The 23,833-nt window shown below is 44.9% G+C and overlaps 1 protein-coding gene across 4 annotated transcripts in view; it reads right to left on the bottom strand.

The window, feature by feature from the left end:
* The window catches only part of CES5A (carboxylesterase 5A), a 271,038-nt gene that overhangs the window by 23,983 nt on the left and 223,222 nt on the right, over positions 1-23,833 (bottom strand). For 2 of the 4 annotated variants that reach the window (XM_070770593.1, XM_019978727.2), the window contains exons 1-2: positions 4,314-4,531; positions 2,677-2,884 (exon numbers count right to left, since the gene is read on the bottom strand). The exons of 1 other annotated variant lie outside the window; for it this stretch is intronic. In XM_070770593.1, coding sequence (XP_070626694.1) covers positions 2,677-2,884; positions 4,314-4,386 — 281 coding nt within the window. In that variant the 5' untranslated portion in view covers positions 4,387-4,531. Of the gene's footprint in view, positions 1-114; positions 923-2,676; positions 2,885-4,313; positions 4,532-23,833 lie in introns of those variants that run through there. One more of the 4 variants, XM_070770594.1, reaches the window with a different exon arrangement.

Raw genomic sequence — 23,833 nt, 5'->3', positions numbered from 1 at the left:
CAAAGTTTAAAAACACCCCAGCCCCCATGGTGGCCCAAACAAGCTGTGCATGTTAAGTCACTTAAGTTATGTCCAACTCTTTGCGACCCTATGACTGTAACCCACCAGGCTTACATGGGATTCTGTCCATGGGGTTCTCCAGGCAAGACTACTGGAGTGGGTTGCCATGCCCTCCTCCAGAGGATCTTCCTGAACCCAGGGATCGAACCCATATCTTCTGGGTCTCCTGCATTGGCAGGCAGATTCTTTATCATTGGTGCCACTTGGGAAGCCCAAACAAGCTATAATTCTCCTTGATCTGGTTTCTGAGTAAGAAAGCACATTGTGCAGAATAATTACACCATGAACCCCCAGGACCCACTCATGCCTACCCCCATTACCATAATCCACACACACACACACGTAAAGACTAAAGCTGGCTCAACAATTCTCCAAGCTGTAGACAGTAGGTCACAGGGTTGTGTATCAAGGGTTGTGCTTTGGGGACTCCCTTTTCTGCCTCTAGAGGAACAAAAGGACATTCCCAGGCCTTTCTACCAGAAACAACAGAGGTAGGCTAGCAGCAAGATTCCTGCAATCAGGCCTTTGCCTAAGCTAGTCCCTCTGCCCTGACTACTCTCTCCCCAGATCTGCTTGTTCACATTCTTCCGTTTCTTTCAGATGCTGTCAAAGTGTCACCTCCTCCAAGAAGCCTCCTGAGATTTCTCCAGCTAGACCAGAGCTCTTGGAATTGTTTAGTCGCTAAGTCGTGTCAGACTGGTTTGCGACCCCATGGACTGTAGCCCGCCTGGCTCCTCTGTCCGTGGGATTTCCCAGGCAAGAATACTGAAGTGGGTTGCCATTTCCTTCTCCAGGGGAGCTTCCCAACCCAGGGATTGAACCTGTGTCTCCTGGGTTGGCAGGTGGATTCTTTACCACTGAGCCACCTGGAAGGTCTTTGGAAACACGTATATATTTTGTGTTCTTTCCTAGAATCTCTCCTAGTGAGCAGCTAAAAGCCTAGGGTTCTGTGTGAGTCACCTTGGTACCTTATAGTCCCTAGCCCAAGGCATAGTAGGACTAAGTAAGATTATATATGTGAATATGTCTAGTAAGTGCTCAATTAATGTTCATTGTTTTTCTAAAATAGAATAGTGTACAGATTAGGCAGCAGAAAATCATTGCTTCAAATGCTTTTTTCTTCCTGTGTATGTTGTGTATCAGAAATTGGGGCTCACTGCTTTTAACAAAGCCATCTCTGGCCTCCCCTCAAGGCTCCCTCACTGACCAGCTCTGTCTCCCTAATGCTTGCCTTGTCACCCCATATTTTAACTGTCCTTATTGTTTATGTCTTCAACACCACAGCCAGTCTGCAGGTTCCTTGAGGGAAGCTGTGTCTAACTCAAGCGTCATGATCTCAGGAACTAATGGAGAGCCAGTTTCTGAGTTGGTTCTCAGTGGATATTAGTTGAATGAATGAATGAACACATGAGGTTCAACTTATTGTCCTAGGTGTCTGGACAACATGGGGTTTTCTTCTGTGGCTTAGTTTTCTGGCACCAAGGTCCTCCTTCTGCCTGGGACCCCAATGCCAAGAACAAACATGGCCCAATCTGAGGGCTTCACAGAATCTGAGAGTTGAAAGATTCTTGGTGGACTTCACTGGTGGTCCAGTGATCAAGAATCTGCCTGCCAGTACAGGGGCCACAGGTTGGATCCCTGGTCTGGGAAGATTCCACATGCTGAGGGGCAGCTAGGCCCATGGACCACAACTACTGAGCTCGTGTGCTGCAACTACTGAAGCCTGCATGCCTAGAGCCTGCACCCCTAGAGCCTGTTCTTTACCACAAGAGAAGTCACCGTGATGAGAAGCCTGTGCACTGGGCTGGAAAGCAGTCCCTGCTCGCCAGAACGAGAGAGAGCCCGAGGAGCGATGAAGACACAGCACAGCCAAAAGTAAATAAATAAATAAACTTACACCTAAAAAAAAAAAGATTCTTGGCATTTCCAAGCCTCACCTCCCACCCAGTGCACTAGACACCTCCACAATTTACCTGGGAACTACTTGCTCATCTCACCTGGAAAATTTGCAGTGTCTGGGGGCATCAGCCCTCCCAGCTCCCCTGGGTCACAGAGACACATTCATGTATCCATTCCCCAGGTAATTATGGATTCCCCACTATGGGCCAGGCCCTGCATTGGGCACCTTGTGAATTGCTAGAGTTAAAATTCATCTGGGATGGTTCTCACTCTAAAGACCTGATCCAGTCCAATGGTGGAGACTAAGCCTGGGGTAGAGGTCACCTGGAGATGCATCAATAACCTCTTGTAACCCAAAGACTCAGTCAGCCCATCACAATGGTTCCCCAGCCTGACTGGTCCTCAAGATCACTAGAGAGCTTCTTTACAGTGCAGTTTCCCAGGCCCAGGTCTGGGGATTCAGGGAGTTCAGAAGAGAGCCCAGGGACTCTGCTTGTTTAAACAGGTGGGAAGCCATGTTAAACAAGGTGGGGAGCCATGCCATCACAGAAGCCTCAACCACATCTGACCCTCCACATCCTCCTCACAAATGCCCCCCCCTTTTCCACTGGGCTGCATGACCTTTACTTCCCCTCAACGTTCTGCCCCTACTCCCAGGTCACAGGCCGCCCCTACTCCCAGGTCACAGGCCACCCCTGGGACCAAGCCAGTTCTTACAATTTAGGGTAGGACGTGGCATTTAGGAAACCATCCCAGGGCAGTAAAGGCTCCGGTTTTGCAAATCGCAGGGGCCCTACAGGGGGTGCGGCATAAGGGACCCCAAGGAACACATTCACGAGCATGTCATTTCCCAGAACAGAAGCTTGCGTCCCCTGGACCCATCCCAGGTTGGTGTGCCTGGCTGGTGCATCAGTGGTGGCTGGCCCTGAGGAAACACAGAGGGAGGAATTAGGGGCGCAGGGAAGAGGCTGGGAACAAGCCAAACTCAGAGTTTCCCAGGGTGGAGAGCTCTTTCTCAACCCAGAGTCTGTGCAAGTATCTGGATTCCTTCTCAATGAATCCATGTCCACTGCTCCTTCGACATTCCCCTAGAAGTCATCTTCATCAAAGCATTCACTGAATGTCTCCTAGGAGCATAGACCAAGCCACAAAACTTTCTAAGATGTAAGTTGGGAACCCATCTCCCTGCTGCTGCACACAAGCTTTTCTTTACTGTGGAAAAAACACACATCAGCCTTTACAGAGCCTGAGTGTGTTAGTCGTTCAGTTGTGTCCATCTCCTTGTGACCCTGTGGACTGTGTAGCCTGCCAGGCTCCTCTGTCCATGGAATTCTCCAGGCAAGAATACTGGAGTGGGTTGCCATGCCCTTCTCCAGGGGATCTTCCCAACCCAGGGATCGAACCTGGGTTTCCAGTATTGCAGGCAGATTCTTTACCCTAGGACCCCATAAAATCTGGCCCACATTTGTTATTTTTATACCCACCAGCATAACTGCTGGCAAGTCTGTGTATCACCTGTGTGACTACTGGCTTTCTTCTTTTCTTAAAATTAAGTTGAGATAGGCTTCTAAAATTTTACTTAGTGGAATTCTACGATACTGGATGCTTGGGGCTGGTGCACTGGGACGATCCAGAGGGATGGTATGGGGAGGGAGGAGGGAGGAGGGAGGAAGGTTCGGGATGGGGAACACATGTATACCTGTGGCAGATTCATTTCGATATATGGCAAAACCAATACAATATTGTAAAGTTAAAAAAAAAATTTTTACTTAGTGGAATTCTAAACAATGACACCTATGGAACTGTGGCTTTGATGACTTAGGTATATGCTTTTGAGTATACAAGAAAATACATATAGAGCAACAAAAACAAAAAATTGTCTTACGCTTCCTGAAATCAGCTCATTTACCTCCAGGGGTACAAGGATAACACTTAGGGAGACTGTGCAAGCTTCTTGGTTTCCACATCAAATATGGAGCCTTGAGAAGTTAGTTGCCCAGGTATTTACTTAGGAGCGCCCAGATTTCTTGGCATCACCTGTTCTAAACTCATTTCAACAGCAACAGTCCTGCCTCAGCAGTCGGTGTTATAGAAACATAGGCTCCGTTCCATGCCCTTCCAAGCCTCCCAAGATTCAAGCAACCCAAAGACAGGACAGGATCTTCTGTGCTCTACACACACCTGAGAAGGAGACTCTGGCCTGGGGCTCTCAGCAACACCAGGACATGGGTCAGGTGCCCTGAGGTTCTACACAACCCTCCATTTTCCATTTTCCACCAGTAGAAAATCCTCCAAGGCAGGGAAATCCCCTATCCCATCTTCTGAGGGCCCTCCTCTCCCACTGGGCGTCTCACCCTTGGTGGCAGCTGCAAGGACCCAAACAGCCCAGATCAGGGTCTGGCCTGGGTGCACCCACTCCCCACTCATCTGGCCGGCCCGCCTGACTCTCTGGACATCCACGGCCACAGCTGGCCTCGAGGATCTTCCGTCAGGGACAAGAAACAACTTCCTGATAGGAGACAAGTGTTGAGCAGGCAGACACAGGACACAGCCTCAGTGACGAATAATAGCTAAGATTTTCGGAGGAATTGGCCAAGCAAGACTTTCCTGTTCTGATTTACATAAGAAGCTGATGATTAACTCTTGAGTGCAGTGTTGGGTGGGGGGAGGGGAGCATTTAGAGATAATTTGATAGGCTTTGGATTCACAGGATGGTAGAGGCAGAAAGTACATTTGGGAACTTTTGGGTGCATCTCAACTCAGATGCCTACAGAGGCTAGGAAGGCAGCAAACAAGCAGTGAATGAAGCTGGCCAGGAGAGACAATAGGGAATGGTAGGGACTGTGGAAAACCAGACAGCACATGCTCTGTTTAAAGGGGCAATGACTACTCCACTCCAGTAAACTTTTAGTTCATGATAATGTAGGTTGGCCAAACTAGAAGTCTATGATACTTTTCAATTCTTAAATGTGGCCTCAATTTAAAAAAAAAATCACCACATGAGCCCCAAAGCATTTCTACTGGCTCGAGTTGTGTGTGGATGAAGACTCTGCAATCCTAATCTAGATCCAGGCTCCCCACAGTAAATATAAAGAGACAAACCTAGGGAGTGAAATTATTATAAGCCATTCTGTTGGGACCAGTCATCAGCATTCTGGATTCTTGTTGCAGTACTGGTGGGTCATGGATGATCCAGTTCAGAACCCAGGACTATCACCATCCTGCCCCTCACAGGCTCCATACCTCACGTAGGGTTCAGGACTCAGGATAGAGCTTCCCAAATATTTGGGGCTGGGCCAGTGGGGTCAGAATTATCAGGGGCACTTGTTGAAAAGTACGTTATTCTGCCCCACCCTCTGGAGATACAGAGAAGGAATTTAACAACAGCAATAGTGGGTTTGAGAAGCAAGGGAAGTTTCCTAGAATAGTCAGCTCCTAAAAGAGACAGGGGAGTTATGAGCCAGATACAGAACTCTGCACTAGCAGGTAAGGTCATCCTCAAGGTCAGAGCAAGGGGCTGCCTGATGTACTTTGCTCATCAGGTGCTCCATAAACTTTTGTTGAACCTCTGTCCCCTGAATTGCAAGATGAATTCCTAATTACTGGACCACCAGGGAAGTCCCTACAAATATCTTAATTCATGTTTTGTTTGTTGTAATAGGTTCAAGAGAACTATAGCATTTTAGACATCAAAGCATTTAGTTTATGCCCAGACTGTATAGTAGGTGGTCAGTAGTGTTTCCTAGATCAGAATCTAAACCTTTTTCTCCAGGCCTCGGTCTCCCATGTTATGAGAATTGAGAAGACATTTAAGGATTACAAATTCTAGAGACCCCAGTACAAATGAGGTTTCCATTCCTGCCTGTGATGCCAGAAGAACCCAGAGCAGGGTGGAAAGGCAGAGAAGTTTCCGAGGAGAGGAAGAAGGCTGCTGATTGGATAAGTGATTGATTCTGAGGCATAAACTTTGCCAGCTCAGAATGGCATCTCCCCTGGCCTTCCCACCCAGTGTCTGAAATGTCCATTTTGTCTATAATCTTGAGCCTTCTTAGACTATCTCCCGGCTCTGGCCCTCCCTCACTGCCTCCAGAAAGAGTCTTGTTGCCCTACAATTCTGTCCCTCCATCGAATCAGAAATAATATTAACACCTTATACCAGTACTCATTCAACAGTTTTAAAAGTGTCTTCACTTGTACTCTTGCTATTGTCACATCTCCGCACACACATTTGAAAGTCTTTCAGTTCAATGGCCACCTCTTTCAAGAAGCTTTCCTAGGTTCTCCTGAACAACTGAATGCTCTGCTTTTTCCACCCGTCCTGCTTGTTAATGAGTTGTGTACATGACTGCCTTACGGTCTTTTCTACCCATGTACGTATCACAGCTTTTACCATGTTTCCCCAACTTGGCCATTGACCTCCTAACTTTACAATTTGTATCATTCCCACTACTAACTTTACTATCAATTCACTTGATATTTTTCTTTAAATTGACCTTGAAAACTGTTAATTATCAAAGAAATCATTAATATCTAATACAATAGGGATAGTATTTTAGAAAGAGTAAACCAGTATGTCTTGCATTCCCATACTGCAAAATCATTCCCCCTTCTCCTGGCAACCATCATGTGAAGCCAAAGGGTGTGATGTAGAGCATCTCAAAATAGGACCAAGAGGAGAGTCTTGGTCCCCTCTACACTGTGGACCTTGGGAAGGAGACGGAAACCGAGATAGGGAAGGCAGGCATTGACACAAGTTGCTCTGAGTCCCTCTCCTAGACTTACGTCCCAAAGTGGGAGGTATGAGAGGTGGGAGGGTACCAAAGCAAGCTTGGCTCTTCAGGAGGAGGAGGCTGCCTCCGGTGTGTCCACACCACTGAACCAGACTGCAGCGGCACAACAAAATAAAAGAGGACAGACAAATCACAGGTGATGCTCCCACTTCCCTCACATCTGCTGTTCCTTGGAAGGACCCCAGATAAAATCTTGAAGGGAACTCAGAGGTGATTGAGAACCTGGCCATGAGCTGGAGGGGGAAGAGGGCAAGAGGCCCACAGAGGTGCTTTCTAGGCTTGAAAACAAAGTGGAACCACAACTTGACCTGGGCGGAGCACAGTGCTGAGTGCTGGTCAGAGCTAAAGTGAGGGCTGAGTTAGTAGGGGAGGACCATTGGTTTTGATCAAGACAAGAGGACAGATCACTAGCCTACCACGTTAAAATTCGTCATCCTCCCAGAAACCTGGTGCAGAGGGAAATTGCCGTGGAAATCACAAGAAGATGTTTACAAATGGCTCCAGGCTCCTTCTGCCCTTCTACTCATATGCTGCTGCTACTGCTGCTAAGTCGCTTCAGTCGTGTCCGACTCTGTGCGACCCCATAGACGGCAGTCCACCAGGCTTCCCTGTCCCTGGGATTCTCCAGGCAAGAACACTGGAGTGGGTTGCCATTTCCTTCTCTAATGCACGAAAGTGAAAAGTGAAAGTGAAGTCGCTCAGTCGTGTCCGACTCTAGCAACCCCATGGACTGCAGCCTGCCAGGCTCCTCTGTCCATGGGATTCTCCAGGCAAAAGTACTGGAGTGGGGTGCCATTGCCTTTCTCCAATTCATACAGCCAGATTGCACCTTGGAGAGGAGGAGGGAAGCTAGGAAGCCAGTCTGAGAGGCCACACATTCATTTGAAAAAATTACTTTTTAAAGCTTATTTATTTTTTTAATTGAAGTACAGTAGATTTATAATGTTGTGTTAGCAATATGTGTATGTGCTCAGTGGTGAAGTCATGTCTGACTCTTTGTGACCCCATGGACTGTAGCCTGCCAGTCTCCTCTGTCCATGGGACCCTCCAGGCAAGAACACTGGAGTGGGCTGCCATTTCCTTCTCCATGAAAAAAGTTTATGTTACTTAAAGAGACTTTAAAGTATTGAATAGGACTGAGTTTACCAGATTAAACACAATGTAATTTTCTCCCATTAACCAGAGGGACAAGGGTGTTCTCTCTTTGTTATAAAGAAAAATTAACCAGATATATATGGTGGCTCAGCAGTAAGGAATCCACCTGCAATGCAAGAGATGGGTTTGATCCCTGGGTTGGGAAGATCCTCTGGAGAAGGAAATGACAACCCATTCCAGTATTCTTGCCTGGGAAATCCCATGAACAGAGAAGCCTGGCAGGCTATAGTCCATAGGGTGGCGAAGAGTAGGATATGACTTAGTGACTAAACAACAACAATATGCATATATATCTCTTATTAATAAGATAGATAAACATATATTTTATTTTATATATGTATGTATATCTTACATGTATGTATATATGAAACATGCAAACTGAGTCTATCTTTTCTGCAAAACCATTATTGAAAGAGAATTGTGGAGGATATGGCTTCCTAACCATATATCTTCTATTTCCTGTTCCGTCTAGGTCGCCTGTCCCCTAGTGCTCAGGAACTCCACTCTGGGAGACACTAATATATGTCAAGAAACAATGGTACTAGTTTTCATGTATGGAATGCTTTGTAGGTGTCAGATCCCAGGCTGAATGCTTTGCAGCCATTCTCTAATTTAATGCAATGATTGCCATTCTGTAGATGAGGAAGCTGAAGTTTTGCAAGGTAGGATGAATTGTCAAATATCACAAGGCTGAAAGGCAGCATAGCTGGGACTTGAGCCCAGATTTCCTGCTTCCAAGCTATAGGCTTTGCCATTTAGAGAGGATGGAGTAAGAAATGAGGAACAGAAGTAAGATTCTGGAAGGATGGCTGACTTCTGCAGTTCTTGATCTATGAAAAATCACATAATCTTCTCGGAGGCTGACTAATCACTTGACATCACCTCCTAGGACCTTGATGTCCCCATCAGTAGCACAGACCAGTGGCCTGGATGGCCCCAGAGAGACACAGGACTTCAATGGGCTCTCACTGTTCTCTAGATTGCTCTGCTACAACCCCTGAGGGAGAAACCAAAAATGAGAGAGGACCCCAGTCTGAGGCATGGCGTAAAGCATGCGCTCAACCACCCCTGCTGATAGATGCAAGTGGAGATCAAAAGCACACTTTCCGACTCTCATAATGGGAGACTGAAGGAACCCTGAAGGCATCAGAGCAACCCTGTGGCCTCAAAGTGGAGACTGGCCCGAAGGTTGACAAAACAAAGGGAGGATGGTCTGGGGATGGAATCAGGTCAGCAGGCAATGCCTCTGTTTTCCCGCATGGACCCAGAGCTGGACCTTTAGAGTTTCCTTCTTTCAATCTTTCTTCAAACCCACTTCACATTCATGTGAAACCCAAATACTGCCATCCCAGAGAGATGCCTCATTGCACCCCATCCCAACAACCCCATAAAAACATGCCATCACTACAGCCCCATAACTATACTCATCACTGTACTCCATCACTGTACACCATGGGTGTATATGGTCTTTGTTAATTATAGTTTCCTCTCCTGGATGTTTTGCCTTGACTTCACCTGATGAAATCCTCAGTCAGTTCAGTTCAGTCACTCAGTCGTGTCTGACTCTTTGTGACCCCATGAATCACAGCACGCCAGGCCTCCCTGTCCATCACCAACTCCCGGAGTTCACCCAAACTCATGTCCATCGAGTCGGTGATGCCATCCAGCCATCTCATCCTCTGTCGTTCCCTTCTCCTCCTGCCCCCAATCCCTCCCAGCATCAGGGTCTTTTCCAATGAGTCAACTCTTTGCATGAGGTGGCCAAAGTATTGGAGTTTCAGCTTCAGTATCAGTCCTTCCAATGAACACCCTATTTGTCTTTTAAGATCCCATGGAAATACCATCTCCTTTATATAGACCTCTTTATTATCAAATGTGAGATTCATTTTTCCTTTCCTCCTATATATTCTGTAGGTTTCTCATTATATTACTTATAACAGTGGTCCCCAACCTTTTTGGCACTGGGATTGGCTTTGTGTATGACAATTTTTCCATGGAACAGGGCTGGGAGGGGGGTGGTTTAGGTATGATTCAAACACGTTACGCTTATCATGCACTTTATTTCTATTCTTATCACATCAGCTCTACCTCAGATCATCAGGCATTGGCTCCCAGAGGCTGAAGACCCCTGATTTATATATATATATATAAATAACTCTGCCCTTGTTCTACAGCTGGTTTAGCCACAAATAATGATGATGAGGAGGATAACAATGACAATGATGATGACGTCACTCATCACTTGGTCACTAAACCTCAGCACACTTCTGGTTTAAGTCTTAGCTTCAGTGGACAGTTCTATGCACGCTCAGCCTCACCTTGCAGACAGAATGCCACTTGAAGCCTCAATGGGCCACATGACTTTCTATTTTCTGTTCCCGTTTGTCTTTGTTCAAGTGAGACTGGAATTATAGGATGGTTAACCCCCCCAGGAGTAACCCTGTGCTCCAGCCTCTGGAGATGTTCTGTATCCTGCTCAGGTAGCAGGAAGTCCTGGAGAAATTGGGCTCTCCTTGGTCACAGCAGCAGTTTTAGTAATACATACTTATCTTGTGGTTCCCCCCCTGTCTGTCTCAGGTTCTACTCTCAGGGGACAAAACTAAGTCAACTAGCCCTAGAGGGGGGCCTAGGAAGGAGACCCTCAGTGGGATTCTGTAACTGGATCACTCCAGTCTGACAACATCATGTCATTAAGACTCTCTCCAGCTGGAGGGACAGCACTGATATATGGATTAACTCTAAGTTATGGAGGCAATGGGCTTCCCAGGTGGCTCTAGTGGTAAAGAACCCACCTGCCAATGCAGGAGAACCAAGTGATATGGGTTCGATCCCTGGGTTGGGAAAATCTCCTAGAGAAGGAATGGAAACTCATTCTAGTATTCTTGCCTGGAGAATCCCATGGACAGAGGAACCTGGTGGACTACAGGTCATGGGGTTGCAAAGAGTTGGACATGACCGAAGTGCCTCTAGCAGCAGCATAGAGGCAATGATAATGATAAGGATTGTGGTTTGGGCTAGCTTTGAAGCTTCTTGGAAATCTTAAAGAAAATGACAAGCTCAGCTATTAACAGAGTATGCCACGAAAATTAGAAGGCTCTTTCAGCTCTGAAAGATACCTTCTCTCCTGGAACCATAGTTAGATCATGCTGAAAGTTATTCTCAAAATTTAACCACAAGAGTGAGAGAGCTACAAAGGAGGTTGAATATACAGCCATGGAAGATCTCCTATGCTAAAGGTCAGTTCAGTTTAGTTCAGTCGCTCAGTCATGTCCGACTCTGCAACTCCATGAATCGAAGCACGCCAGGCCTCCCTGTCCATCACCAACTCCTGGAGTTCACTCAAACTCAGGTGCATCGAGTTGGTGATGCCATCCAGCCATCTCATCCTCTGTTGTTCCCCTTCTCCTCCTGCCCCCAATCCATCCCAGCATCAGGGTCTTTTCCAATGAGTCAACTCTTCGCATGAGGTGGCCAAAGTATTGGAGTTTCAGCCTCAGCATCAGTCCTTCCAATGAACACCCAGGACTGGTCTCCTTTAGGATGGACTGGTTGGATCTCCTTGCAGTCCAAGGGACTCGCAAGAGTCTTCTCCAACACCACAGTGCAAAAGCATCAATTCTTCGGCGCTCAGCTTTCTTCACAGTCCAACTCTCACATCTATACATGACCACTGGAAAAACCATAGCCTTGACTAGATGGACCTTTGTTGGCAAAGTAATATCTCTGCTTTTGAATATGCTATCTAGGTTGGTCATAACTTTCCTTCCAAGGAGTAAGCGTCTTTTAATTTCATGGCTGCAATTACCATCTGCAGTGATTTTGGAGCCCAAAAAAAATGAAGTCTGACACTGTTTCCACTGTTTCCCCATCTATTTCCCATGAAGTGATGGGACCGGATGCCATGATCTTCGTTTTCTGAATGTTGAGCTTTAAGCCAACTTTTTCACTCTCCACTTTCACTTTCATCAAGAGGCTTTTGAGTTCCTCTTCACTTTCTGCCATAAGGGTGGTATCATCTGCATATCTGAGGTTATTTGATATTTCTCCTGGCAATCTTGATTCCAGCTGGTGCTTCTTCTAGTGCAGCGTTTCTCATGATGTACTCTGCATATAAGTTAAATAAGCAGGGTGACAATATACAGCCTTGACGTACTCCTTTTCCTATTTGGAACCAGTCTGTTGTTCCATGTCCAGTTCTAACTGTTGCTTCCTGACCTGCATACAGGTTTCTCAAGAGGCAAGTCAGGTGGTCTGGTATTCCCATCTCTTTCAGAATTTTCCACAGTTTATTGATGCTAAAGTGAGGTCCCATATAAAGAATGATTAAGACCCTGAGACATGGAATGGAGACATTTGGAGGTATGCATTTGAGAAATGAGCACCCAGATTCTCTTAAACTCTCCAAACTAGCAGGAGCAGCTCTCTCCTTCTCACTAGAAGAGAGCAGATGTGATCTATGACGTGTGTCTCCTATGAAAATGCTTTTCCTCATAAAGATCACCTGACTTCATGCATTGCCCCAAGTTAATAACCAGGGACAGGTTGCAGCCTAAACAAGAAAATACAGTTCCTTCTCTGGGAGGAAATGGACTTCTTACTGAATTAATTGCATGACACGGCTAATACGTCCTGGTAGGAATGAGAACGGAGAAGGCAATGGCAACCCACTCCAGTACTCTTGCCTGGAAAATCTCATGGACGGAGGAGCCCGGTAGGCTGCAGTCCATGGGGTCGCTAAGAGTTGGGCACGACTGAATGACTTCACTTTCACTTTTCACTTTCATGCATTGGAGAAGGAAATGGCAACCCACTCCAGTATTCTTGCCTGGAGAACCCCAGGGACAGAGGAGCCTAGCGGGCTGCTGTCTATGGGGTCGCAAAGAGTCAGACACGACTGAAGCGACTTAGCAGCAGCAGCAGGAATGAGAAAAACATATGTGGGAGTGACTCTTGAGGGTGGTGGACCTGAGGCATGGGGCAAAACATAAGTCTGTGTGGGAGGGAACTGATTAACACAAAAGCACATGCTCATGATTTAGGATTTATTGTCCTGAAAGAATGCCTCAGGCTGGTCTAGCATGCTTCAGGAATGGCTCCTTGAAGCTTGGACACATTGACAGCCTATAGTAAAAGAGATGGAACTGCTAGAATTGCCATGGCAGAATCTTGATGAAGAGATCAGAAAACTAGGGACTGTAGGTCTGTTAGAATACATTTATTTCCTAATACGAGGGAAACCACCACCTAATGATCTTTACTAAGAGAACCCAGGAACTCTCTTCACAAAGGCAACAAGAAATGCACTAGTGTAGAGGCCACCAGCATCTTTGAGAAGCCAGATGGTGACAGTCCTTGTTAGATCAGGGTTGACGGTAGTCAATTCTACCATGAAAATGGGCTTTATTCAGATTCCGTGGGAATGAGTCAGGAAAAGCAGAGGCCAGGTAGTGCTACTTAACCACTACAGATAAGGCAGAAATAATTACCTTAATGGGCAGCAAAGATAGTGGCAACCAGGTTGCCTCATCCCATGAAGATCTATGACAGCGAGTAATAGACCATGGTATTCCTAGAAGTAAGATAGGTGGACAGCCAATTTGAACATTATTTAACTTTTAAAACCAGAAAAAGTCAAGAGCTGGTGAGCAGAAGTTTTATGTAAGCCATAACAATGAAAAATCACAATATCTTGAATAAAGTCTTCTGGGTCCTCTTATGGAAGAATTATGCAATGCCACTACCTGTAAGCAACTTCTAAGTCCTTCCCTAAAGAAAACTGTAGCCAGGATCCAGTTCACAATGGAAAGTTTCAGAGTCATGGGCACTCAGTGCCCAGGATCTAGCATTTCTTCTCTACCAGGACCAGTAACATACCAGGAGATGCTTCTCACAGGGCATGTAATTCTCTGCTGGAGTTGGCAATGGCCTTATTCCAGAATTCCAGGGAACTGTATCATGATTATCCCACTGGAGCTTGACATAGACTCCACAGAGTGCATCTTTTCCTGACTCTGACAGCTCCAACACTATAAGGCCTGGCAGATCCTGTCACTCAAACAGCAGGTCTCTTTATGTTTCACCTGGTATTTGGAGCAAAGCATTATGCCTCGGTGTAAAATTTGGTACCTACAGAACCCAAGGAGGCCTAACTTTCTTCTTTTTGATAGGAATTTCAATTTGCATAGATTTGTCTTTTATTTTTAAAGGGAGATTCTCATATGGTCCTAATCACTAGATTCCTAAAACCTTCAATGAAGTGTCTACTCTCTGAATTTCCATAGGATTTATCTCCTGCCCTCTGGATCCTAAGGCCTCCAGAATGCTAGTCACCCCTTGATCATCCTGTCCACTCAGCATGACGTTGTCAATTTAATGGGAGAGTGTGATATTCTGTGGAATACCTGGCAGTCTAGATGTTTTTGGACTATATTATGACAGACAGTGGGAGACAGCCTTGCAGATGAATATTACTCATCCCATGTGAATGTGAACTATTTCTGATCTTCTTCCTAAATTGGAATAGGAAAGACTGCATTTTCTAAATCAATGGCTATGTACCTTATAGCAGAGGCCTTATTAGTGGCAAGGATACCACATTTAATGGCAAGGATACCACATTTAGCACAGCAGCTATGGTCAGGGTGGTGTGCATGCATGCTGAGTCACTTCAGTCGTGTCTGATTCTTTGCTTCACTATGGACTATAGCCTGCCGGGCTCCTCTGTCCATAGGGATTTTTCAGACAAGAATACTGGAGTGGGTTGCCACGCCCTCCTCCAGGGGATCTTCCTGACCCAGGGATCAAACCAGCGTCTTTTAAGTCTCCTGCATTGGCAGGTGGGTTCCTTACCACTAGTGCCACCTGGGAAGCCCCATGATCAGAGTTACTACTTGGTTAAGTCTGCTGTAGACATCAGTCATTCTCCAGGTTCCATTCAATTTCTACAGGTGCTAAACAGGTGAATTAAATGGATATGTGAGAGGAACTAACATCCTTTTATCTTTTAGGTCCTTAATGGTGGCATTGGTCTATGTCATATCCCTCCCCAAGGACACAGTACTGTTTTATATTTCTTGTTTTGGCCATGGGATGGGGACCTCCTGGATTCTGGCAGGACAGAGGTTTCCATTTGGCCTTCCCGTTGTGACAGCTCTAACTCCATAAACCATGAACCCAATATGAGGGACTACTCCAATTGCCAAGTATATCAATCCCAATTTATGCACTTGGGTACTGGAGAAATGATCACTGGGTAGGAGTCTACTGATCTAGTGGGCCCATTATGAGCTAAAATTTAGCTGAGATTCCATTTATTATTTGTCCCTATATAGGTCCCCACTCTAATAATGGGATCATGATGACACTCTGGGTCTCCAGATATTAAAGACAATTCAAACTTTGTGTCCAACAGTCCTGGAACTGTTTGCTGACACAGTCACCCAAGTACATAGCCATAGGAGAAGAACTACGGAAACTGTCACAGTATATACTTGTCATAATTTTGCAGAGCCCTTCTTCCTGGGGATTCAGTCACCTTTTCATTCAATGACTTTCAGATCTTACTATAACCTCAGAGCTACCTCTCTTATCAGGGTATGAACTGCATGAGGTCAGGGACACATTAGATTTACCTTTTACACATCAATGACCAGCTTAGAGCCAGACACAGCAAGTCTTTAACAAATGTTAAATTTAAAATTATAAATGTGTTTTCCTATTCAATTTGATAGTTAAAAGGGAGTTTTACACAAATGTGGCCTGGAATAATTCAAACCCAGCAGAGATATTTGAAGACATACTGGCTGCAAAACTGATGGAAGACATCAACCCACATATCTAAGAATCCTAACAAATCTAAAACAGGGTAAATACACACAAAGAAACCTACAGCTTGGCACATCACAATCAACTGCTGAAAACCAAAACTTAAAAAAAGTCTTTCCAACAGCCAGAGAATAAAATACATATTGGATTTCAAAGGAAAGCAATAAGAATGATAGCTAGTCTCATTAGAATGAATGGAAGGCAAAAGATAACAAAATGATGAAAGAAAAACATTGTCATTCTAAAATTCTTTATCTAGGGAAAATACCCTTCAAGGATGAAAATGAAATAAACACATATTCAGGAAAGAATATGCTACTGGCAGACTCAGACAATTCAGAAAACACGGGTTTGATTGATTCCTGGGTCAGGAAGATCCCCTGGAGAGGGAAATGACAACCCACTTCAGTATTCTTGCCTGGAGAATCCCATGGACAGAGGTACCTGACAGGCTGCAGTCCGCAGGGTCACAAAGAGTCAGACATGACTGAAGTGACTTAGCACACATACAAAACTGCTCATCAAGAGATATCATTAAGAAAGTGAAAAGACAAGCCACAGACTGGGAGAAAGCATTCACAATACATGTATCTGATAAATCATATCTGGAATATATAAGCATTCCCACAGTTCAATGATAAAAAGACAAATCATCTAATTAAAAATGGACAAAACTTATATGTGGAATCTAAAAAAATGGTACATATGAATTTATTTACAAAACAGAAATAGGGTTATAGATGTAGAAAAAAAATTTGTAGTTACAAAGGTGGAGGGAGGGATAAATTGGGAGATTGGGACTGACATACACACTATTACACAAGGTAACTAACAATCGACTGAATAGCACAGGGTACTCTATTCAATACTCTGTAATGACCTATATGGGAATACAATCCAAAAAAGAGTAGATGTATGTATATATATAACTGACTCACTTTACTGTACAGCAGAAGGTAACAGAACATTGCAAATCAACTGTACACAGATCAAAAAAATCTGAAAAAATGAATAGACATTTTATCAAAGAATCTATCCAAATAGTTAATAAGCACATAAAAGGGTGTTCAATATCATTAACCTTCAGGGTAATGTAATTAAAACCACAGTATAGTTACCACCCAAAATGCTAAAAATAAAAAAAATCTAAGTATTGGCAAGGATGCAGAGTATACATTGCTGGGAAGAGTTAAAATAGCAAAAAGCACTTTGTACAACTGAATGGTAGTTTCTATTAAAGTTAAACCATTGTACTCATAGTTGTTGGAGCAAAGGCTTCAAGCCTCCTCTGCAGGGAGCTCATAGGCCCTAGCATACTCCTCCCCTAGCCTTGAGGGTTTTCATCCTACCCTCCCACTTTGAGCTTCAAACCATGACATCTAACCCCAGGAAGTTGCAGGGCCACATCAAAGGAGAACAAGTGTTTGAGCCCCTATCAGAAGGAGGGGGTAAGGAGTGGGAAGGGGCCCCAGTAGATTAGTGGTAGATTTTGTCCATATCTACCCATATCCACAACTATGGCATTGACTCTTCTACAGTGACTCAGAGGTTGGCCATGTGATTTACTTTGTGGGCTTCCCTGGTGGCTCAGATGGTAAAGAACCCGCCTGCCAATGCAGGAGATGCAAGAGATGCCGGTTTGATCCCTGGGTCAAGAAGATCCCCTGGAGAAGAAAATGGTAACCCACTCCAGTATTCTTGCCTGGAGAAGTCCATGGACAGAGGAGCCCAGCAGGCTACAGCTGATGAGGTCGAAAAGAGTGGGACATGACTGAGCGACTAACACTTTCACTTTGAATTAAACAACAGCAAATATAACACAAGCAGAGATTTGAAAAATATCTATATATTGGGGTTTTCCTTCTCTTGCTGCCCTTTGGGACCCTGCCATTCCCTTGTGTTGAATCAGTCTGGCCAGCCTGCCAGAACAATGTTCTGAGGCCCAGGGTCCCCATTGTTCCAGCCGACAGCCACCTAACCCTCAGAGTCAGGGTCTCCTAGCTGACTGGCAGTTGACCCTGCAAGCCTCTTGCTCCCAAACCATGCCTTGATAATCCAGGGATTATCACTGGTTCTCCAGAACTGGACAGGGGGTTAGGGAACCCAGAAAGAGTTCAGGCTAGATTCTCTCACCATTTGTGTACAGTGAGGTCTCTGCATGCTAATTTAGCATTATCAACATCAAAGAACATTATATTTTTATTCTAAGTTTGGGGTAGTTACATTGCAATATTTTCCTTTACTTTCAATGATTGTCATGAAATTAAGTGTCATGAGTTAAGCTTTAGAAGTTCAGCTCCTTCCAGCTGGAGGAAATTAATTATTTAAATTATTTATGAGTGATCATATTAATATTATACAACCATGTAATATTTACTGTTTTGTTATTATTATCATGGCTTTCACTGTGCTAAGTGCTTTACATACATTGCTTTAATTAACCTACCTACAACTGTATGAAATGGATATTATTACTGCCATTCTATACAGGACAGAATTAAGGCTTAAGGGAATTAAGTACTTAGTTCCCTAACTTCTGAGTTTCATCCCCTATCTTATACTGCAATTTGATTTTGGAGGCAACAACTATGGCTGTACTGATTCCAAGAGAATTACAACTAGGAGGGATCTAGAGATTCCCAAAGTCAACCTCATCAGAGCGCTGGGGTCACGCAGAGTTATAGAGGGTCAGTTTTGACCAGAATGCAGGTTCCTGACTCCTGACCACTGTTCTCTACACAGATTCAGGGTGCCACCTTACAATATGCAAGCACTGTGGACCAAAAGGGTGGCAGGCATTGCCTCATTTAATCCTTATGACTACCCTAGGAGATGGGGTTTATCCTTATATTAAACATGACAAAACTGTGGTTTCAAAAGTTATTATCTTGCCCAAGGTCTTGGATGCTGAATGGACAGTCAGCATTTGAAAGTAAAACTCTATTAGAAAACCTGTGTTTTCAACTCATAATCTGCCCCCAGGGCAAGTGGTACTCATCCCAAGGAATGGGTTCACAGACTTGGATTTTCTATTGACTGGAGCCACGGCAGCATTCCCACATTCCTGAGTGAGGCCTGGACTGCTCACTTGTGTGCAAAGAGCTCTCATTTTGCTCCTCTTCAGCTTGTGTCTCCAGGGGACTGCTAAGTGTTCTGCTCCTCTAAAGCCCATGCCAAGAGCATCTAACTACCAGGGACTACTCCCTGCTGTCCTCTGTGGGAAACAAAGCACTTTTCTTGGAAGCAGGGGAGGGGAGAGCCAGCAGGAAGTGGGATGCAGGGAGAGCGATTTGTTCTTTACTTTGACCAAAGGCCAAGACACCTCCAGGGCTGGGGCTTTGGGGGAAGAGGAAGAAGTGGTCCTGGGACCCTGTAAGTGACCCAGGGTCTTAGAGGGGTCCAAGATGAAGGTTTGCTTTGTCTTTTTTTTTTTTTTTGGTCCTGCAAGAGGCATGTGAGATCTTAGTTCCCCAACCAGGGACCGAATCTGTGCCCCTGCAATGGAAGTGTGGATTCCTAACCCCTGGGCTGCCAGGGAACTCCCTGCTTCATCTTTCTTAGAAGTCCATCAACACCTAAACCGAATGGATGTGTTGAGTGGAAGCCAGCTGTGATGATTAATTTTATGTGTCAATTTAACTGGGCTAAAGGAGACCCAGAGAGCTGGTAAGGCATAGTTTCTGGGTGTGTCTGTGAGGGTGTTTCTGGGAGAGATTAGCATTTGAATCAGTAGACTGAGTAAAGATAGTCACCCTTACCAATGTGGGTGGGCATCTTTTAATCCATGATCCTGAATAGGACAAAAAAAAAAAGTGGAGAAAGGTCAAATCTGCTTTCTGCATGAACTGAAATACCTGTTTTTTCCTGCCCTCAGACATCTGTGCTTCTGGCCTTTGGACGTGGATGAGGACTGATGTCAGCGGCCCCCTGGGGCTCTCGGGCCTCCAGACCCAGACTGAATTATACCACCAGCAGACAGCAGGTCGTGGGACTTCCAGTTCTCCATAACTACGTGAACCAGCTTCTACAACTGCTCTCCTCTTACATATCTCTCCCTATCTATCCTAGTGTCTCTTGTTTCTCTGGAGAACCCTGGCTACTATATCTGCCTTAGCCTGAAGAAGGACCAGGTAGGAGCCTGGATGTAGCGATGTGTTCCCAGAATCCCCTTATTTGCCTGATGGAAGGACCCCAGGAAAACATTGCCTTCAAGCCTCTCAGTGTACAATGGGGAAAAAAAATCAGAACTCAGCATGGGGTAGATATCTCCATGTTTCCTTTTTGCTTAAGAGGCACTTACAGATGACAGTATGTCTTTACCATTAGGCTTTAGAAAGCTACTTTACTGTGCATAGCAGAATTATTTGTAAAAGTAGAGAATTGGAATGAATTCAAATTTCTGGCATCAGTAGGATAAGTAAACAAATGTATTACTGGGATAAATAACTGTGGTCTAGCCATAAGTGGAATACCATACAGTAATGAAAAAGAATGAACTGCTGCTATATGCCATGAAATGAATGTCTCTCCCAATGTCAAACTTTAAAAGCCAGACACAAAAAGATTACACAGTGCATTAGTCCCATAATCTCAATTTCAAATACAGTCAGGCTAATCTATGGTGGCAGAAGTCAGAACAGTGGTTGCCTTGGTGAGGTAGGTAATGACTGCAAGGCTTCGGGTAATGGGGATGCTCTCCATTTTGATCTGTGTGATGTGGTTGCATGAGCAAAAATTTGTGAAAACTTGATTTGTATACTGAGGATTTGTGCACTTTTCCATATACATGATATATGGTATATTTTGATAAAAAGGTAAAAGCAAATAGTGAGTATTTCCTGAGTGCATGGATGTAAAATCATGTGTAAGTGTATTCAGGAACTCTGAAAGGTGGGTCACAAGATGTCAAAAGCAGGTAGATCTTCAAAACAGGAACCAGAGTGATCTTTACTTTATACTTTTCCATATTGTTTGAAACTTTATTTGTAATGAGCAAGTAATATTTTTATAATTGGAAAAAAATGGTTATTTTTATCTGGGGAAAGACATACCTGAAGCAAAATAAAGGCAAATAAGAGACTAAAGGAGGAAGCCTCCAAAGTATAATGGCTCATCCTAAACACAAAAAATTCGGCAGAATGAATGTATTGATAAAACCTCAAGAGGTTGTTTCTATAGACTTGGAAATTGAAATTCAGTAAGAAGTCCTTTAAAGCCTCATCTCTAATTATGGAAGAAAGGTTTTATCCTAATAATGAGATATGTCCCTAAGGGGCAGCTAGGGCACAGAAGCCCCTGCCGCAATCTGGCTAGGTCTCTGCCACCATGGGAGAGGCTGGGGGCTTCCTGGGAAGATAGTCTGAACAAGGAAACTAGGGGTGGTGGTGCCAACACTGAAATTTACAGGTGTCGTCACACTCATGACCGCGTCCCAAGAGATCACTGTGTGCCTGGCACAGTGAAGGCACTTAAGTAGGTAATTTAATTTCCTCTTCTCAGTCATCCTATATGGATGTCTTAATGGCTGCATTTCATAAATGAGGAAGCAGAGGTTCAATCAACCCACAACTAATGTGACAGATGGACACTGAGATTGAGGTTCTGTGGTGAGGGCCTGGAGACACCTCAGTGTGGATCAAATACTGGACACCAGCATCTCAAAGATCTTGAAAGCTGTCTGAGCCTATAGCAAGGAAAGGACAGCTCAGTTAGGTGGAAAAGAATGGTTCCACTTAACTGGTTCCAAATGGTGCTTTCAGAATCGACACAGGAGTTGAGAGTATGTTCTCTCATTGGCATTATGATGGAAGGCTTCCTGGAGACGGTGTCCAAATGAAGATGCCCAGAAAAAGCACTTGCAGTGCTACACATCCTTCCAGAATGGGAGCTGGGAGCACTGAGGAGGTGACTGACTGTCCCTCCAGAGCCCCCTCCTCTGCCTTTCCAACTGAAAATCTGACTTGGAAATGGGGCCCTAGATTCACATGGCAATTCTGAGCTAAGAGACAACTGGGATTCTGAGTCTGTAAGTTTTTACATTGTGTCTCCTAAAACACTAGTGTGTCAGAAGAGCCTCTGGAGCAATGGAGAATGGAGAATGGATCCACATCACACTCCCTCCCATCTCCCTTCAAAGGAGACTCTCACCTTTTCACTGTTTTATTGGATTAAAATAGTGGGCTTCAATCAGGAGCAATTTTTCTCCCCTCCCCCAGGGACAAGTGGAAATGTCTGAAGACATTTGTGATTGTCACAATTTGGGGAGTGCTACTGGCATCTGGTGAGTAGAGGCCGGGGATGCTGCCATCCATTCCACAGGGCAGCCTCCCACAGTTATCCACCTCTAGGGTCAACAGTGCGGAGGCTGAGAAACCCTGCCCTAAACCATATGAACGAGTCAGTCTTAAAGGAAATCAACCCTGAATGTTTATTGGAAGGACTGATGCTAAAACTGAAGCTCCAATACTTTGGCCACCTGATGTGAAAAGCTGACTCACTGCAAAAGACCCTGATGCTGGGAACGACTGAAGGCAGGAGGAGAAGGGGACGACAGAGGATGAGATGGTTAGATAGCATCACCTACTCAATGGACACGAATTTGTGCAAATTCTGGGAAATGGTGATGGACAGGGAGGCCTGCCCTGCTGCAGTCCTTGGGGTCACAAAGAGTCGGACACGACTTAGCGACAGGACAACAACAACAAATGGCAATTTCACATGATCCATATTGCCTTTGTATAGATTTCAACTTAATAAAGGGTTCCAAAGTATTCTTAGATACTGAAATCATTAATCAAATCCAAACTCCTGATTGCACAGATGGCAAAAATGTGGCCCAGAGAGGATAAGGGGATTTCCCAAGGTCACACAGCAAGTAAGCATGGATCTAGACCTGAACGGAGTCCCTGTTAACCCTTCCCATCAACACAGAAGCCTCCACCCAGGCTCATTTCTCCAGCCACAGGAAATGGCTTTGTTCCTATTTACTGCTCTAATGTCCTGTCCCAGGAGAATGTTTCAGAGACGGCTGCTTCCCACTGAAAACTTGGAATGGCATTCATTCAGAACTCAAAAGAAAATGTGTTTGCTTAAAAAGAAAGAAAAGAGGGGGTGCCGGACAAAAAAACTTTATTCCCAAACAGCCATGCAAAGTAAAGGCCAGCTGCAGGGAATTAAGTGAGATTAATACCCGCTCATGTTGATCAAGAGAGAAAAGGCGGATGAGAAGCACATTGGGCCTTTGTGCTTTCCTCTCAAGGAATAATAACTGCCTCAGATGGACAAGGAGACTTTCACTCTGAAAGAAGCGACCCAGTACCATCCCCCCATAATAAAGCCTGTGCAGGGGTCTTCAGGAGTCCAGGGAACTTGTCCTTCAGGAAAAATGAAATTGCAATGCCATGGCTACTTCTAAGGGCAAAGGACACAGCCTACAGGAGCGCTTTCCTTGTCAGAGCCGGGAAGAACCTTAGAGACTGTCTTGGGGGAAAGAAGCAAGCCAAGTTGTGCAGATTTGGGGTGAGGAACAGGAGTCAAACTTGCCCTCACTCTGCAGCCAAACGCCAAGTCAGCTTGCCTGCCAATTTGAATTTAACCTGCACACATTCATCTTAGTACCAGGACATTTACATCCCACCTGCCCAATGTCTCACCCAAAGAAGAAAGAAAGAAAGAAAGTGAAGTCGCTCAATCGTGTCCGACTCTTTGCAACCCTATGGCCTGTAGCCTATCAGGCTCCTCCGTCCATGGGATTTTCCAGGCAAGAGTGCTGGAGTGGATTGCCATTTCCTTCTCCAGGGGATCTTCCAAGTTTCGTTCAACTACTTCTCTAAAGAGTGCATCAAGGAAGTGCTCATTTGATTGCACATCCTTACTGTGTGTCTCATGGGGAAATTGAGGCAAGAAGACAGGGAGGGGTTTGCCTGAGTTATGGGAAGTGCGGCTTACCTCTCCATACCTACACAAGGAGAGAAATGAAGTCCGCGAGCAGATACCTCATGGGCAACCTAATTAAAGTTTTGTTTTGTTAAAGAAACAAAACTTCACCGTAGAGTTAAACTCATACAGACAAAATACATGAAGCTGCTGACTATACAGCTTGGAAA

Source organism: Bos indicus, chromosome 18, assembly GCF_029378745.1.
Source record: "Bos indicus isolate NIAB-ARS_2022 breed Sahiwal x Tharparkar chromosome 18, NIAB-ARS_B.indTharparkar_mat_pri_1.0, whole genome shotgun sequence".
Classification (NCBI taxonomy): domain Eukaryota; kingdom Metazoa; phylum Chordata; class Mammalia; order Artiodactyla; family Bovidae; genus Bos; species Bos indicus.
This window is presented reverse-complemented; position numbering and strand designations above follow the sequence as displayed.